Genomic DNA, 20,246 nt, shown 5'->3' with positions numbered 1-20,246 from the left:
CCAGTCAGACTTTCCCAGTAAACAAATGTAAAATAAAAATAAATAAATAAAGTCCCCTTTACATGCTCTCCCCATCACTGTTTATAGGGCATCAAGGTTAAGAGTTAAAAATAGGACTGGGGGTCACACAGAGTGGATGCTTTTTTTCCCTTTGACCGGCATTCCCATTCAGTATGATATACATGGACTCTCATTATAATGTTCCTAAGGTATGCTCACATTCTTTGGGTCCTGTTGAATGAAGCTCCTGTATGCTGCACACTCAGAGGTAGAGATGTCTTGTCCTGTCTGTACTTTTACAAGGAACCAGTCCTGTCTGTACTTTTACAAGGAACCAGTCACTCAACAGTTCAGACTGCTTCCCTTTCTCCTGGTTAGGTAAGATGGCGCTGGCCAATTCTTCCCTTCCTCCCCTTGCCACTCCCTTAGGCCCCGGGCCTCTGACTAAACCTGGGTCATCTGGGCAACAGCCAGAGCTTTAATCCTCTGAAACACAAAGGGGACTCATGTAACATTTCTTTAGGGCATCCTACAATATAAGCCTGTCTATATCTTGGCTTTTTTGTAATGGAAAGACAGCTACATGTGCAATAGGCTTCAATCTAGTAAACTGATCATTCACTCATCCAACGTGACAATGTGGGACAAAGATGCGAGAAGTTCTCTATAAATACAGAAAATCACACACACAGCGCTGGTAACAAATGCCTACATGGAACTAATGTTTTATATTCTCAACAACTCCTCCAACCCTTCTGTTAAGTTATACAACCAAATCTGAGATACCCACATAATGGACATGGAAAGGGATATATCTGGGTTTTCAAAAAAATTATTTTTTTTTCTTTTCTGCAGTGCATGAAGAATTCAAGCAGGAAAAAAGTTTTGAAACTTATTGCTAGAAATGATGTGGTTAAAGCACTTGGGCTTTATAAAATTGTATCTTAAAATAAAACCTGTACTGATTTCCCAGATTTAGAGGTATATGTCCATTGTGGTCCAGTCACACTTCCCCTGTAAATAAATGCTAATAAATAAATACATTCATGCATACATACAGAAACACATCAATCAATCAATCAATATGTATTTATTTTGTACTGACCATGATTGTAATATAGGATAATTTTATGGAAAATACCTATTTAATTTTATGTAGTCCTACAGAGGAGCAGTAATGTCATTCAATACCAACCAATGTTGACTGTAATAAAAAGGAAGCCCATGCACATGACTTGCCCAACATGACAGCTAACACAAATGTTCTGGCTAATGCATCAGTTCTAGGATGAACAAATAAAATAGTCAGTAGTACAAACCAGGTAGTAATATGTTATTGTTTAAAAGTTTCATCCAAAAGATAGTTTCGGCTCTGTGAGCAAACATTATAATTTTATGACATATGACAGTAGGCTATAATTTTCTAGAACAATATGCAGTATAACCCATACAAAGCACTTAAATAGTTTGAAGAAGTGATACAGTTTCACATCTCATAAAGGCAGCTAGTTTTAAGTTACTTTAAGGTATATAATTACAGTAACATTGCATTTAATGAACAGGTAGCAGAACTGTTTCAAAAAGGTTTAACCTTTGTACCTGACAAGAAAGCTTCCCATGACCAAACTATAATAGATCTTCAACTTTTCACTAGGAAGTTGAATTTTGATTTATTTTTCAAAGGGTTGAATTGCAACATGCATGAACAAGGTTGCCTAAGAAAACCCAGCACATCTCATAAAGGCACCTAGTTTTCTCTTCTTCAATTAAAGGTTTCATGTGGTTGCTGGGAATATTGAAATTAACCACTGCATTAGGTCCAAGTCGGTTGAGGTGTTCCTACCTCCCCTCCTCTGAAAGGCTTGTAAAAACATATGGGGTCATTCCGGGAATAGCAACAAGCACGGAAGACTTTCCACACCACGGAACTTGTTTTAATAAGTGCAATATCCACTTAAATATCTTGTCACCTGTAAACCTAACAAACTGGGTCCAAAAAAGCACCGGTGAATGTCCCCATAACTCCCACTTATAATCTGTTTATGCTGATAAGCATTAGGTTGGAAGGGTTAGACTTTCCTGTAGCCTTCTTTCTTCCCCAGTTAAGGTAAAAACAGCGTGCTTTCTACTGTTCAACAGATGAGCATAGTGTGCTCTGCACTTCCAAACAGTGCATTTCTCAATAAACTAAGTGAAACAAGCATGCTACAAAAGGGAATTGGAAAATGGGCTCTTTGCATTGTAAATTGAGACTCAGGCAGGGAACTGTGTAATTTCTAACAGTAGGGCCTAGGAACAGAGTATTGGGCATATAAAAAGAAACAAAAAAGCATGCTTGTAACTCATTTAACAGTAGGACTTAGGAACAGAGTATTGGGCATTTAAAATGAAACAAAAAAGCGTGCTTGTAACTCATTTAACAGTAGGACTTAGGAACAGAGTATTGGGCATTTAAAATGAAACAAAAAAGCGTGCTTGTAACTCATTTAACAGTAGGACTTAGGAACAGAGTATTGGGCATTTAAAATGAAACAAAAAAGCGTGCTTGTAACTCATTTAACAGTAGGACTTAGGAACAGAGTATTGGGCATTTAAAATGAAACAAAAAAGCGTGCTTGTAACTCATTTAACAGTAGGACTTAGGAACAGAGTATTGGGCATTTAAAATGAAACAAAAAGGCGTGCTTGTAACTCATACCTGCACATGCTTCCTCTAGGCATCTGCTTTACTGGTTTAGCCCCACTCCGCTCACTTCGCTCACTCCGCACCCTACCCTGCCCCCATATCCCATCCTCCCTGGTAGTACTGCATTTATAGTACCACTGGCATACCCCCTTAATTAGCTAACCAACTACACGTGCTCCTAGAGCCCAGCAAACTTCTAACACAATAATACACCCTCGATCCACCCCACTATCCATATTAACTCACCCATAGCTATTCTATTCTCTCTAATCTTTTATAAACCACATACACTCAACACAGACCCTATCCTAGTAATTTACTATGACTACAGCTAAAACATTAATGCTGCTACCCTTAGTACCCCTGCTATTCATTCCTTATCACCTAAGCTCCTATGTATATGTACAGCATCGTGAAATCCATAAACTCTGAAACAGACACCAACCCAGCATTTAATAAGTTTATCCACCACATAACCACCCCCTCTCCTAATTCCTTGCCCCCCAATAACCATCACCCCACTAAATACCACTACATTAGCTTAAAAACCAAAAGCTACGAAAAAAATCATAAACTTTTAAGACTCATAAGCAACTTAAAAATTAATCTTATGAAGGATGGAGACATCCACCCCCAACCCTGGCCCATCCACAATAGTACACCCAAGCACACCATCTAACAACCCAGTGTGTACTACCCAGATTGAAAGACTTCCAAACTCATTTCTGGTCTGTCATCTTAACATCAGAAGCCTAAACAACAAGATTCATAGACTACATGGACTCTTAGCTGTTCACTCCCCTGATATCCTCTGCCTCACAGAAACCTGGCTAAAACCAATAACCAAAGATAATGAAATAACCCTTCCACAGTACAACATCCTTAGACTGTACCGGATCTCTAGGAAAGGTGGCGGGGTAGCTGTACTATACAAGTCTACCCTATCAATAACAATTGACACCCAACAGCCACCCCAGTTTGGCAATGCAGAAATTCTCATCACCAAACTAATAATAAACAAAAATAAATGCAGATACATTGTCAGTATTTATATTCCACCCGGCAAGAATGATAATACTCTAGAAAATATCTTACATTCGTTAGCTTCTAACTATCCCCAGGAAACCATTGTCTTGGGGTACTTTACCACTGATTGGAACACCTGTTCCTCTGAAACTCCCTCCACCCATTTAAACCTGCATGGGTTTACTCACATCATTGCCACCCCCACCAGATTTAGCAAAAATAGAGTCAAAGATAGTATCCTTGATTGCATACTTATTAACAGCCACCCCCAAAAGTACAAGTCAGGTACACTACCCGATGATCTAAGTAATCACTGCCTTACCTATATTATTAGGCTCAAAGCCGACATTTCCAACCAGCCCACTTACAAAACTATAAGAAACTTCAGGAGCTTTAACCTTGACAACTTCCAAAAAGAACTCAAAGCATGTAGTTGGAATGTCTTGAAATTACTCCCATTACAAGAAGCAGTTGAGTACTTCAGTACCAGATTTTTCTGGCTATCCCTAACCACCATGCTCCTACCCGTACCATCCGTGTAAAAGCCACAGTTGCACTGCGGCTATCTAAAGAAACAAAAACTAAAATTAAACTAAGAAACAATGCCTGGGCCAGGTGGCATGTTATCAAAGCCCCTATGGACCAAGAAAGATACCGGCAGCTAAGGAACCAGACCAAAAAAATCTGTCATGCTAGACAAAAAACTCACTACACCCTCCTACATCAAAAATATCAGCTAAAACCTCAAAAGTTCTGGGCTGGTATTAACAATCTTCTCCACCCAGGCCGTTCCACCACTCCTTCCCCATCAGCTGCCTTTGATAAATCCATTGTAAAAATTACAAACAGCTTCAACTCTTCTTTACTGAAACTATCCAGTCTCTAGCTACCCGTCTCACTCCATCAGACACAAACACCAGCTGTGGCACATCTAGCCCTGATCCACCCAGCACCCAACCCACCTTTACCCTTCAAACCGTACATACCAAGCTGATCTGGACCTTACTCAAATAGCTAAAACCTACTACACTAGCTGCCGACCACGTCCCAGCTGAATATCTCCAAAAAGCAGCTGATGCCATAGCATTTCACATTTCTATTCTGATCAACAGATCCATCTCAGAAGGATCCATCCCAGCAATATGGAAAATATCACGTTATACCTCTCCATAAAGGAGGAAGTTCCATAGAATTATCTAACTTTAGACCAATAGACATTCTTTCACCACTAGCTAAAATCATGGAAAGATGCATACACAATCAAATTATGCACTTTCTTATTCAAAATGGAAAACTTGCCGACTCTCAGCATGGCTTTAGGCCATTCCACAGTACCACCACGGCTCTTCTATCTTTCTCTAATGTAATCAATCTTCATCGTAACAACAAACTATCTTCAGCACTCTTTTTAGATCTCTCAAAAGCTTTCGATATGGTCAACCATCAGCTACTGCTCAATACCCTACAAACCATCGGTTTAGACCAACACACAATGCAGTGGTTTCACTCCCACCTAAATGGTAGACAGCAGGCTGTCTTAGGGCAGAGGAAGCTGTCATCCCAACTTCTTCTAACCCTAGGTGTCCCACAAGGGTCCATACTAGGTCCCCTTCTTTTCTCTATCTTTATCAATGATCTGCACACCACCATCCCAGGAGCCACCTGCATCCAATATGCAGATGACTCAATGCTAATATGCTCTGCCTCCTCAACTTCTAACCCTCACCCAGACCACATTCAGCATGGTAGAAACAAGGCTAGCTAATCGCCACCTGCTTCTAAATCCTAACAAAACCACTGCTACTACTTTTCTCCCCTAACCATAGAATTTCTCCTCCTTCCTTCAACATCAAATCTAGCAATGACACCATTATCTCCCCTGATGACCATACAAAGCTTCTAAGTGTAATAATAGACAACAACCTTAAATTTGATAAACATGTCAATCACACTATTAAGTCCGTCAACAAAAACCTTGGCTCCTTGTACAAAGCCAAACCTTTCCTCACTCCCCTAGCTAGGGTAGCTATTGCAAGTTCACACCTCCTCTCTACCGTTATGTTTGCCTCCCCTGTACTCACCAACCTATCCAAAACCAATTTCAACAAATTATCAGGATGTTACAATCATATAGCCAGATTCGATACTGGCATGGCTTTTAGGACCACCATTGCCAGAACCTCAAAGCACTGGGATGGCTAGAGTATCCTACCCTTCTACAGTTTCAACCAGCTTATAGTAGCGCATAAAATACTCCATCAACCTGATAACACCCTTGTCCTCAAAAATATTCTCACCCCTCATAGTGCCCCCATGCCATTATGCTCAGCTGATAAACTAATGATACTGATCCAACAACTCTGCAGGCGATGCTATATTTGCCAACTGAACTGGTTAAATCTGGAATCTACTCCCTACTACCATTACCAAAGAAACCTCAAAACCCCTATTTAAAAGAGAACTCAAAAAATACCTCACATCTCATTGGCTGTGCTCTTGTTCTAAACCTGACTAGCAACTTCACTAATACATGTCTTGCTACCCAACCTGCTGTTTAGCCAAGTATCTATGCCTCACAGCATTTGAATGTGTAAGCATTGTGAATTATGAGATCTGATTGTATTCTATATTCACATTTTCTGATATGTCTTTGCCAATCAGATAAGTCTGCATATTGTCTATATTGATATCTACCTGTATTCTTTGTCTATATTTTTCTAAACATGTCTGCCTGAGTTTATCACTCAGTGATGTATGTACTGTCTCTTTTTTGGTATGTGGAACTTTTCTCCCCGGGCCTCCACTGAAAATGGACTTATATCCAGTCGGACTATCCCGGTCAACAAATGTAAAATAAATAAAGAATAAAATATAAGAGTTTGCTGTAGATGGTTTCTGTTAGCCATAGTAACTCACCTTGGGTTTTCCACTTCTGTTTGCTTAAATATTATATCCGCAACCACAATGTCATTAGAGAATTTAAATGGAGAGATGATAAATCAGCAAGCAAAGGATACTTTCACGAGCTGGACCTGTTTTTACAAAATCTCACCAAGACAACACTGATATACAGAATGTATTTTATGGAGCATATATCACAGACAGAAGTAGGTTGAAAAAATAAAAAAAAGAGACAGCTGGGCGCACAAGACCCAGGAGGATATAAAAGTGCCCGATCTTGGTAGGTACACCGATGCCAAAACTAGAAAACATGACAGTGCTGAATCCTTAAGACACGGAAGCATTCTTACAATGGGGTTAAGACAGGCTCAGGGAGAGGATGGCCCCTGTTGTAGAAGGAATGTAGCAGTCCACAAAAAAAAAAAAAAAACAGGCCGAAAAAGATGTATAGCATGGATTATGGAGGAGAAGAAAGAAATAATGTATTGCTACTATTATGAAAAAAGAGTTAGAATTTCCATATAGAAGATATTCAAAAAGAGAGAGAAATTAGAGGAAAGAAAATTACTCACACAGCAAAAACTGTCAAAAGCTTAAAATGCAAATTTGTGTTAATTAATACAACAGATTCATGAAAAACATTATATAGACCAAGAAACACTGGATCATTTGGAAAAATGAAACGACTTAGGAAGGGCAAAAATATAAAGAACAAAACCTAGAAATTGTTTAAAGGTATGAAAAAGAAACATGGACATGAGAAAGAAAGAGAAATCTGATATGGTGTAATATTTATGCAAAGGAGAAAGCCACAGTAATCAGTACAAAAAAGCAGCTCCAAAGATATTTGAAGGGAAATATAAGCAAAGGCACCCAGATATGGAAAATTTCACAATACAAAAACAAGATCACACATATTAGTAAAGTTAAACAAACAGAAGCTGAAGTTGTGGAATACCTGGGAAATGAAAGATTTGTTGTCGAAAGTCTAACACTGGTTATGTCACAGGATGATGGGACAATGAGTTCCCAAAGTAATTAGAAACAGGAGGAGTGGGAGACATCTGAAGAAGAAATATGGTAATGGAAAAGAAAGAGAGATTTGATACGGTGCAATATTTGTGCAAAGGCAAAACTAATCAATAAAAAGAGCAGCACCAAAAATAATTGAAGAAAAATATAGGCAAAGGCATCCCGATACTGAAAATTTTACAATATAAAAAACAAGAAAAAGAGGATTAGTGATGGAGAAGTTAAAGACATAGAAAATGAGGTTATGGAGTACCTGCAAAGTGAAGGATTTAGTGTAGAAAATCTAATTTTGATAACATTACAGTAGGATACAGCAATGGATCCTCAAATTAAGGAGTAACCAGTGGAGTAGGAAACATCTGATCAGTTGCCATATGACGACACTCTGGAGCTTTCTATAAGAAACCAGTACAAAAGTTCAGTTGGAGTCACACAGCAAGGGAAGGAACGGTATACTGTGGCAACTCTGACACTGTCATTGTTGTGGAATGATAAGGCCAGTGAGTTCCCATATGAAATAGCAACGAATGACACAGGATGAAACTGAAAAGAATGTGGCACAAGAAGATGCTCTGTAACATTCTGTAGAATGCCCGCAAGAAATGGAGAACAAAGAATGTGCCCTCAGTTTAGAAGAAAATGATCTAACAGAATAGTTGATTTAATAGACATGGATAAATATATTAAGTTTGATGAAAGAAATAGATTACAGAAAGTAACATCCAAAATGTTAGAAGTCTGATGAAACAAGTGAACAAAGTAATCAAGACTATTAATGAAAATACATGTGAAATAACAGAAGTAAATATGATCTATTACTGTGCAGCAACATTTATAACAGATAAAGTCTTACCAGAAAAACACAGGACAGTAAGGGAAAGGAAGGGAAAAAAATTAAATGATATCATGGAAGTAGCGAACAGCGAAAACTATAACGCAATTAAGAGAAGAAGTGTTACTTTTAGAAAAGAGAACAGATCAACCAAAAATACTTAAAAAGATGTGATAAAAGCAACATGTGGTATTAGATCAGACAATTATCTATTGCACACTGTTGCAAATAATAAACTAAAAATATGACCACAGGCAGAAAAATGTAGAAGATACACAAATAAATATAAAGGAAAAGGACAGAGTAAGCAATTCATCCATAAAAGCTTTATAGAGAAGTGGGAAACAAAGCAAAAGGAAGAGAAACACCACCAAAAAAGAAGAAATAGATACATTTTGAAGAAATATTTATGAAGTCTCTGTGAAACATAACAAAGATGCTGAATGGATAGGAAGGGGAAAAAAACAGAAATTCAAATGTACATGATATGACACGGGATGAAGTAATGGCCAGAGAAACTGAATCAAAAATGTAGAAAAGCTCCTAAATGGAAAACCCCAGACCCAGATGTCATACCTAGGTTTGAGCTACAAGTATTAACATCATTACACAAAGGTTTAGCCTTAAGTAAAAAGTACTTATATACACACCCTGAACAGACACCAACCTGGTTAACAAGAAAAATGATGCTCCTCCTTAAAAGTGAAACTGAAAGCTATCCTAAAAACTAGAGGCCTTCTGATGATGTATAAACTATATACTGCTATTAATGCCAACAGAGGTTATAGTCATTTAGAATAAAACTCAGCCATGACAGTACAACAAAAAGGGTAATAAAAGGAAGCCATATGGAACAAAGAATAAAAGGAAGTCATATGGAACAAAGAATAAAAGGAAGTCATATGGAACAAAGGATCATTTGTTGCTAAATAAAGTCATAACGGAGAATTGCAAAAAGGGGAAGAATCTAACTATGGCATGGATAGATTACTAAAAGCATTTGACAGCACCCCACATTCATGAAAAAGGAGTGCTTACAGATCTATAAGATATACCCTACATTGATCAATTATATTACAGTAACCATGAAACAGTGATAAACCACTTCACAGCTAAGCCATGATAAGGGACAGATTATTATCCCAGGGATAAAAATTCATTGGGGGGTATTCCAATGTGATTCTGTCACTGCTGCTCTTCTGGCTTGTTCTTAATCCATTAAGTTGTCTATTTAACAGATTAGGTCATAGTTACAATTTGGCTCTCAGACAACAGTAAATTGTAAACACTTCTCACCTTCTTTTTGTGAATGATTTAATACTGTAGAGTTCATCAGATGAGGAGCTGAAAGCACAACCAGAAGTGACCGACCTTTCTCAGATGATGAATGTCATTTGGTCTTCATAAATGTGCAAAGCAATGTTTAAAGCAGGAAAGCTGCAGTACCAAGAAAATATCAGTTTGGGACAGAAATGTGGCAGAAAGGAACTTGAGTAGCAGGGAGTGTATAAATATGTGCAAAATAATGAAGGATCTGCAATAAACATGAACAAATGCAAACAAAACTCAGTAAAGAATATTTTAGAAGACTAAAATTAATACTGAATATAGCCGTGACATCTATGAACAGAGTCCAAGCTATAAGCAAATTTGCTTTTCCTGCTCTAGCTTACAGTTTTGAGGTGACTGAGTGGCCCCAAAAGATACTGGATCAGATGAATAGGAAAATAAGAAAAATGCTTCATGCTTATCAAATAATATGTAAAAATCAGTGTATACCAATGCTTATAGCTCCCTCATTTTGAAGGAGATATGGGCCTCCTCGAAAATGATTACATGTATAGATATGGAATTGTAGGACTGCATACATTATCTGCTGACCTTATCAGCTCCAAACACAGTAAAGGTTTTGAAAGATGATAACAAATCTAAGATGACTTCACTGATCAGTTTAAAGAAGCATAACCGTGTCAAGTGGGAATGGAAACCAATCCAGAAGTTTACAAAAATCAGGCAGCAACTGAATGTGCCAAAAAAACAAAAGAAAGACTATAAGGAGAAGGATCAGATGAGAAGGCAAGAAATGTGGAAAAGGCAAAAATATAGTTGCAAGGGCAGAAAACTCCTGGAACAACATCATGTTGAGCAGGATCTGATGCAGGAATGGTTAAGGAGAGGTGAATTTAAAACAAAAGATGAAAGGTTAATATTAGTGGCTCAGGACACTGAAGTATATACACGTCGGTTTACAAAGACGTGTGAACATGTGGGAGATACAGACAAATACATAACTGGAAAAAGTCGCACATCTTTATGCTGGATGTGACACATTAATTACAGTGGGCCTCTATACTGAAAGGTGTAATAACATGGCAAGATTGTTGCATTGGGGATTATGCCACCATTATAATAATGAAGCAGCTGAGGAGCATTAGAAAAATGAGCCACAAAGCATTAGAGAGAATGATGAAGTTTATATCACATGAGATCACCCATTACCAACGGTTCAAAAAACAGATGCGAGAGAACCAAAAGAAGACAAAAACAGTTGATATTAGATGATCATTGAAATTGCTACACCCAGTGATTATGGTGTCTTACATATAGAGATGCACAAAGTCATAAAATACGAGGATTTGAATCAGAAATGAGGGCAATGTGGAAGAAGAATACACAGACAGTTCCAATAGCAGTAGGAGCAATGGGTCTCAAAGAAAAGAATTTACAGCCTTATTTAGATGTGCTACTGATACATGTAACTCCATATGAAGTGTAGGAGGAGTCCGTTCTGGGCACATTGTGGGTGCTGCGGAAAGCACTTTTGGCTAACATCAACGACTGAAACAATGCTAATTTCACAAATTTTAATTATACTCTGACTTAGGAATGGGGTCCATTACCATAATGGTATAGAAACCCAAAAGACTTGGAGAACTTAAACCAGCAGAGACAATTTGAACACTGTTTCAGAGCATGAATTTATATTATTTAAATCTATGCTAAAAGTACACATAAATCCTAAAATAATTCTGAGAATACAGTCTGAATTTACTTTAAAGGGAAGCATTCTTGCAGTAAAAAAAATATATATAAAGGCAATTCTTCTTACATATTTATTGTGTTGAATTTATATATATATATATATATATATATATATATATATATATATATATATATATATATGGCTCTACTTTAGCCTATTGAATGTTCAACAAGATGAAAGGATTGGAATCACACAAGTGAACCTTTACAATGCCAAAAGTCATAAGAACAAAAAACCAGCTGGGGGTGTCACACACTACTTGGACTTTCTGAATGAAGATCTCCGTACAGTAGGGATTGGGAAATTTATCCTTCTTCCCACTGTAGTGGGATCTCAGAGCTGGCATATAAAATTGCAGGGGGTGTGGTGGGCACAGCTCCCCATATGGGGGGGGGGTACAGGGGGCTTGACCCTGAAAAAATGTACAAAAGGTAGATTTTTGTTTTTTAATGATATCTTTAAATGGAGCAGCTAGTTCTTCATTCTTAAATCTTTTGTTATTGGAGAGGTTCACTCTTGTATGATTCCAAACTTTTTGTCACAATCTTTTAAATTTCGGATATGCGGACATTCAATAAACTGAAGTAGATCTGTATACATATATTTATGCATGTACGTATATCTATATCTATATATGAGTGCATTGGTTTGTGCCAAGATAAGAGTCAATGTTTTTTGTGATAGTAATCGAGTGTGGGTTAGTGTGTGCATGTGTGTGGGGGTGGGGGTGGGTACCTCTGCTAATGCAATGCATGGCTTGTTAGGGAAAACATTAGTAAGGTCAAGTCTATCAGTGCTAATGTTCAGTTCAGAGACATATAGGTGGCAATCCACTAAGCACAGAAGAGGTTATCAGGGACCTGGGGACCCAGGTTGACAGTGACCTTTCTTTTGACACTCACGTTGCTAAAGTGGTTAGAAAGACCTTCTACATTGCCCACCTGATCATGAAGGGATTCACATCCAGATCTAGTGAGGTCATTGTTCCCCTGTACTCTTCACTTATCAGACCAATGATCGAGTACAATGCCCCATTCGGGATGTATCAAACCCGACATCTGCAGCAATTGGAGAGACCCCAAAAGTTCCTCACCAAAAGGATAAAGGGACTCCAAAACCTGTCATATGCTGCCAGATTGAAGAAACTCCAGCTCTATTCAGTCGCATACCGTCTGCTCAGAGGTGACATGTGCCTGACATACAAGGCCATGTCCAACCCGGAATTAATGGACATGCTCCACCTCAAAAAATCCAAATCCACCAAAACCACTAGAGCAAGCGAATTAAACCTTAGCACGGATATAAATAGGACGTGCTGGAGGGATAGATTTATCACTCAGAGACTCCCTATGCTGTGGAATAAAATCCCGGTCCATGTGAGGCAGAGCACCTCGCTGGCTCTGTTCAAGAGAAATCTTGACCTGTGGATGGGAGATCGTAGGTTTACCCCGGGAATCATCTCTGTGTCACTGCTGGACAGAGGCACAACAAACTAATGGGCACAGTATTTTTTCATATAAGGGGTGGCGTAAGCCACAAAACTTTGGGCTAGGCTTATAAATGCCTTAGGGCAGATAGCCTAGTATAAACCTATGAACCTATGAACCTATGGCAATCAGCCAATAATGATGCCTTTCGCGTTGCAGAAATACCTGTCTCTCAGTCACATTTTCCCACTGTCATGCTATTTGACTAATGTATCACTGGTCAGTTAGCATGGCTATGAACCTTTTAGTGAAATCCTGGGAAAGCTTTTCAAAAAAGTAGTTCTGGTGGAGAATTCAAAAATCATTAATTTATATTTATTATTTAATTTATGTTACTATGAACTAATCATTTCATTTCACTCATATGTCTTAAAAGACAATATTTTATAAATATTTAAAAGAAGAGAATGACAATTTAATTCATTATTTAGTATCAGATTCAAATATTATATTAATTTTTGAAAATTATCCTTCAGAGAATTTGGAATAGACTGAATTTTATAATTAATAAAATGCCTAATATTTGGAATATCTTAACAGTGTACTTTTGTTTATGTTAAATTTGTGTAGTATATCTTGTTATGATACAATATTTACATTATACAAGAAACTGCACTATATGAAAGTCATTATCAGGTCATTTATTTATTTTGCTGTTTATTTGTTGTGTCAGTAAACCCTAATGTATTAAAATGAGAACAGTGGTGAAAAATCCAATATTTCAAGTGATGGTGCTTATAAGGGTACCATTTACTTTATCTAAAATTATTTAGCTGATAAAAGGTGAACTAATGCACATTTACACCTGTGTATCATAGGAATTATAGGAAAAGGTTGTTGTTTTTCGTGATCACTGCTGTTAGTTATTTACAGATTTTAAATATGTTGGGAGGTATTAATGGTAAAGCCCCTTAATCACTGCAGGTTAGTTAGGTTGTAACTAAGACTGTGGATTTCTGTATTTTTATAAATTTGAGGGTAGGTTTAGATAAGATGTGTATTAGTTCAGTTTTTTTTAGTAGTTTAAATAAAGTGAACTTGGATCACACAATATACAATTATTTATAGGCAGTGTTCTTATTTCAGTATTTTTTTAAGTATATAGACTCAAATGTCTACAGAATAGTGAAAGTAGCTGGCTAGCATTATTTTATTGATAATGAAATATTTTGTAACAATGCAATTTTACATCTATCATTTTTAAACCAATATGTACATATTTCTAGATTGCATTATATGAATTATTTTCTCTCGGTGTGATATGATGCTTATAACTAATTCTCATTTTATTAGGTGAAGGCCTATTCTTTCCCTGAAAGATATATGTATATATATATATATATATATATATATATATATATATATATATATATATATATATATATATATATATTTCCACTGGGCCTAGGGAGCCTGATTTCAGTGGAGGCCCGTGGAGCAAAGCTGCAACAAATACAGAATACAATACAATATACAGAGTGCAGTAAGAGTACAAAGTTGTTGTTGTTGTGTCTTTTGGCTTTTCCTGGTTAGGGGTCGCCACAGCGGAACTCCGGTCCGCTAATGATTGGCAGTAGATTGAGTTGCCAGCTCTGACGCACAACCTTCTATGAAGGTACGCCCATTCACGCATGTCTTCACACAGAAGATGCTCTAGCTGAGAATCGAACAGGACAATGTCTTACTGTGAGGCGACAACTCTACCGCAGCACCACCACCGCAGTTACAAAGTACTATACAGTAAAATATAACAGGAATAAGTATTGGTACACACATATTTACAAATTCAGAAAGCATTTACAATGATTAACCTAAGACGATACCTGTAATAAGTTTGAAGTATTTTTATACAGCCAACTGTAATAGTTAGAATGTTGAGTCTTCAAATCTGCAGTTTTGAATAGGAATTAAAGTAGTGGCACAACATATTTATATACTCAAAAGTAATAGAGTTATTTGTTCATATATGATGAGACGTTAGCATTGATTAGTTGTAATCAACTTGGTTAGTAAGGGTTAGTAAAGATAAGCTAGGTTAGAAGGATGCAGTTACATTTCCAGGTGGAGGAGAGATGGGAATGAAGTTGAGTTTTAAAGTTTTCCACATTCTGCATTGCTCTAAGGGAAGGTGGAAGGGAATTCCATTTTTATCAAGGGAAAAAGAGAGGAGTTATTTATATATATATATATATATATATATATATATATATATGTGTGTGTGTGTGTGTGTGTGTGTGTATACACACACATATATATATATATATATATATATATATATATATTTAAATACAGTCCACTAATAGACTGATTCTGTATTATTGTGATTTTAAAGCAGATTATACAAAATATTTTAATGTTTTAACCTTACCCCCACCTTGCTTCAGAGCTTGATGAACAAAATCTGCTGCTGGATAGAAGTGAACACTCATATCAAATGTTGGCGAATCATGGGCCTCTATCCCATTGTAGGTAATGGGCATGCCTTCATAGTATTCTGGTCCACCCCGCCATCTGCTGTGGCAGGCATTCAGGATGTGAGTGATTCCTAGTCGTCTCAGTTCATGCCTGTCGGCTGCTATGTCCCTGCAGGATCAAAGAGAGATGAGCTGAAAGTTACTTTATTTAAACAAAATGCAGGAGTAGTTGTCCTGCAGTAATATATTTGCATTGTATTGATAAATAATTGCTTTGGTCTGCCTGAGACACTGTACTTTCAGGGAACTGTTAGACATCACAGGAGAAGATTCCAGTATTATTCTTTATATATGGACACATAGCAAAATACCACAGTGAGAGTTCCATCTAGCAACTTGAAATGCAAGTAGTATTATCTTCCATAAATACATATCAAAATAAATCAACTAATATTTACCTGGGAGCAGAAATGGCAGTTTCATCACCTTAGGGTCTTGATGTTTTCTTCACTGGAGGAAGCAATTGTCAAATGTCAGCAACATAATGATTGCACTGAAGGTGCAGTTACTGTAGAGTGGGAGTGGCACATAATGTTAATATGCAAATTGGAGGTGGGGCTATTCTGGCTAGTAATCCTGACTAAGGAAGGATGCTTGTGTACTAGAAGTGAAAGGTCAGAAAGGACAGTTAACAGGAAATAATATGAATAATCAGAACACAAGAGGCAGAACTAGATTGTCTTCTGACATCCTTACAATAGGAAAGAAGAGAAATGGGAAACGCGAGGGACCATTTGGGCACTTACAGATCATGAAACAAATGACCAAATGATTCTTTAAACTTAACAAAAACTAACTGAAAGATATTATTTGACTAGAAGTATTGGTTTTAGAGACAATGGATAAGAAAGGAGAAGGAGAGAATTCAGTAGGTATGCAGGGAGTGGTTGTTGGAGAAATGCACTCCAGAAGGAAGCGGTTGATGATTAAAATGGATGAAGATAAAATAAAGGTCTAGATGGTATTCCATTTGGAGAAGAGAATGTAGACCTTAGCAGCTAGTATGACCCTTGTAATATAAACAGATTAAATGAAACATTGATCTTCACCTGACTGAATTTATCCACCTAGTCTACTAATGATTAAGTTATATGCAGTGGGTTTAGAGCAGCAAAGGTGTGATAAGATGAATCACAGTGTAGGATGAGTGAGTTAATCCTGTGGATCAAGTATATGTGAGGTAAAGGTACTATGACGTTGGAGGTATCAGTTTATGTGACAGTAAAAATGTAACTGTTTTAGTAAGTATTGTTTGAACTGTGCCCTGAACAGTGAGTACTTCTGTGTGATCAATTAAATCAGGAGGGAGTAACTATCGTAGTTCTTGGGTCACTATAGAGGTGTTTTATGGAGGGACATGATCTGGCTTGGTTTCCGGGTTATAGGTTTAAGGGGCAGTAAAATGTTCAAAAGTGAGGGATGCGTGGGGGGTCAAGTTTGAGAATTTTGAAGGGTAGGGAACCAAGAAGAAGATATGATTTGGCCTCAACTGAAAGTCACTTAGCCTTTGAAAGAACAAGGTAGTGGTGTCCATTCCATGGAGAGTTAGCTCTGAATAAACATATTTTATTGGAGAGAGTCTGAAGGGTGGCAGCATTTTTGACAGAATAATGCAAACAAGATGAGACCATATTCAAGTTGGGCTTGGACTGGAGGATTTGGATAATCTCTTCTGGGTGCCGAATACTGTGGACTTGTTTTGGCAGTGTGAAACTCAGAGACATTAGTATATATAAGTCTTGCAGCCTTGTGTCAAGAAAACACACCCACACACAGACACACACACACACACACACACACACACACACACACACACAGACACACACACAGACACACACACAGACACACACACAGACACACACACACAGACAGACACCTGTTATCCTTGCAAATTAGTGTCTATGTAAACAAATCACAGTAGTCCATCTGTCCACTATTCTTTCTTCCCTTTGTTTCTTTCATGCTGGTACAGGACACTGCATGCTAACTTCTAGAACTAAGGTCATTTACTGGACAGATTACTGCTTGCATACGTGCTGCATGCAATACTTTTGTATCAGAATGATTTACATTTTTTGTTTTACAATGCTGAGTTTGCAGTGTACAAGTTTATTGAGGCACTATCTCGTTATATAAGGAATGATTTACAGTGCTATATTAGGGTATAACTTGGAACTAGCAGCCCTGACAAATTATTATATTACTGAATTATAATTTACGAGAATGCTTTATGCTGAGTTATGCCCTGCATAGCTTTGCTATAGTAATATTCCATTAGTGTACAAATTGATTGAGTGCTAGCACTGATAGCTACTTCAGGTAGCGATCCTAACAGACTGCATATGTTGTAGGTAGTAATCAAATGCTTATAAGAAAGTCTTCATAAAGTTACAGCTAAGGAACAGATCCCAAATGTTTATGCACAGATTAAAGAAATGTCCATAGTAAGATAATGTTTGTTCTGCATTCTGAGTTATTCTGCACTGACAGGTATACTTATCCTATGTTCTCCTAGTGTTATATTTCCATCTTTCTGACTCTTCCAGCTTTCTCTCTGAAACACCCTCCTTTCCACTAACAAAATAAAACAGAAGCATGAATACTATTCAGAGATTGTGAGTTCTTAGCTCATTCACACACATACATTTTCAGCAGGGATCTCAGACTGTACTATTGTGATGTTGTTTAGGGCCACTGGATTATTCATTTAAGGTTTATAGTGGATTGCTGTTCTAATTGTTACTGTCAGTTGTTTTATAATAGTAGTGAGAGCATAATGTCCTAGCACAGATTCCATGCTTACAACTTTAAACAATAGTTATTACATGACTGACTGGCCTTTTTCTCCTTCAAATAAATTATTATAATCTTTATGGTGTTCTCCCAGCCAAATTTATTTTGATTTTCTCCTCTTTGCAAACTTTCCTGCACTCATCTTGTTTTCTGTGAAGATGAAGCTGTCTGAGGATAATTCACCTGCAGAGTCATAGTGTTTTGCAGTACTTCACACCTTCAAAACAGCTTTAATGTAACTGCTTGTATTATATAACACTGTTACACTGAAAGCATAACAGATAAAGATCCCTCCTGCAGGTGTTGGTGCTGTTTCCCGCTATGCTCCTCTCCCACCCCTAATTTCCCAGCCACCCCTCATGGCACTCTATCTACATCCCACCGCTTTTAAAGGCATATATATAAATATAGAAATCCCTAGGGCACAATAAAACGCACACAACACCTAAACCATCAGTCTGCATTTAAGCACACCAACTTGCTTGTCTTCCTTATATTTACTAACTGACCTCAGTGATCACAACTTACTCCATCCACCCCACACATCTATCTACTCCTACCCCTCCTATACTTGTTACCCCAGTAATTTAGATGACCAAATCATTACAAAACTAAAAATACCAATCTTCTCTTAAATATTACTATAGCCTTACAAATGACCATACATCACTCAATTGTACACATATTTCTCCCACTGTTTCTTCTCTAACCATTCAAATCACCTCACATTACCATAAACCACTTCGAATATATATGATGACTTACCCATTCTTTACTCCAAATTTAAATTACTAAACCTTCATGTTTATTGCACCAAAATAAAATTAACTCTTAAAGTTAAAACAAAACAAGCTAATCCATATTTGTCTTACCACTCTGTGAGAATATTCACCCCAGCCCTGGCCCCTCCTCCCATCCCAACTCCCCAGTAGCCTCAAAAACTCATTCCAAGCCAAATGCTCCTTTCTACTCAAACCAACCATCTCCTTCCTATACATGGCACACACTACCATCAACAAAACCATCACAATCCAACCTGCCTACCTCAAACTCAATCAAACAGCTTAAATTTATTTCCTTAATACTCATAGCATCCATAATATCATTTCAGAACACCATGTGTGGATCTCTCACAATAAATCAGATATTCTTGACTTTGAAACTTCACTCCCTCGTTATAATATAATTAGTGTTGAATGTTGACAGAACTCAAAAAAAAAAAAAGTGATGGAGTAGCTTAAACTATACCCTGACTATCTTGAAATCCTACCATATAATAAATCTGTTCCCAAATTCCATAAGACTGAACTCATCTCCCATCTTAAACTAAACATAAACAATTATATATTATAGTTCTCTATATTCCCCAACTGAAAAATGCTACAACCTTGAAAAACATCAAACTGGTGAAATCAAGGATGTTTTGGGTGATAGACCTTTTTTTTCATATAGAAACATGAAGACTTTAAAAAGTATGTTATGTTATAAAGACCTAAGAAGATCTGTAGTTAGGACTCCCACTAGTAATCCAGGTACGCAAAGATGTCTGAATTGTTCATGTTGTTCTGATATTGTAGCTGATGGTAGTGATAAATTTATACATCCTGTTAGTGGCAAAACCTACAGTTTTTATTTTTTTACTACTTGTGTTACATCTAATGTGGTGTATTTGGCCACTTGTGTCAAGTGCACCTCATTTTATGTGGGGAGGACCACTACAAAATTAAAGGAACGCATTATTGAGCATAAATCAGAGATTAGAAGGGCTGTAGATAGTAATGCCCTTTATAAACATATTGCCAGGTTTGGTATTGAGCATAGGTTTTGTTTTAGAATTATAGATGTTATGCAACTAACTGCCAGAGGTGGAGATAGTAATAATTTACTTGAGTTAAAAGAATATGAGTGGATCCTTAGGCTTAACTCTGATAATTTTCCAGGTTTAAATAATATGGTTACACTGAAACATGTT

The 20,246-nt window shown here is 37.2% G+C and overlaps 1 protein-coding gene across 3 annotated transcripts in view; it reads right to left on the bottom strand.

The window, feature by feature from the left end:
• The window catches only part of DUSP26 (dual specificity phosphatase 26), a 175,579-nt gene that overhangs the window by 26,015 nt on the left and 129,318 nt on the right, over positions 1–20,246 (bottom strand). For 2 of the 3 annotated variants that reach the window (XM_044083059.1, XM_044083058.1), the window contains one exon: positions 15,376–15,590. In XM_044083059.1, the coding sequence (XP_043938994.1) occupies positions 15,376–15,590 (215 nt within the window). The remainder of the gene's footprint in view (positions 1–15,375; positions 15,591–20,246) is intronic. The other variant, XM_044083060.1, reaches the window with a different exon arrangement.

This window comes from Protopterus annectens, chromosome 9.part0, assembly GCF_019279795.1.
Source record: "Protopterus annectens isolate FY-2018-M chromosome 9.part0, PAN1.0, whole genome shotgun sequence".
NCBI lineage: Eukaryota > Metazoa > Chordata > Ceratodontiformes > Protopteridae > Protopterus > Protopterus annectens.
Note: the sequence above shows the minus strand (reverse complement) of the source record. Positions and strands in the feature narration are given on the sequence as shown.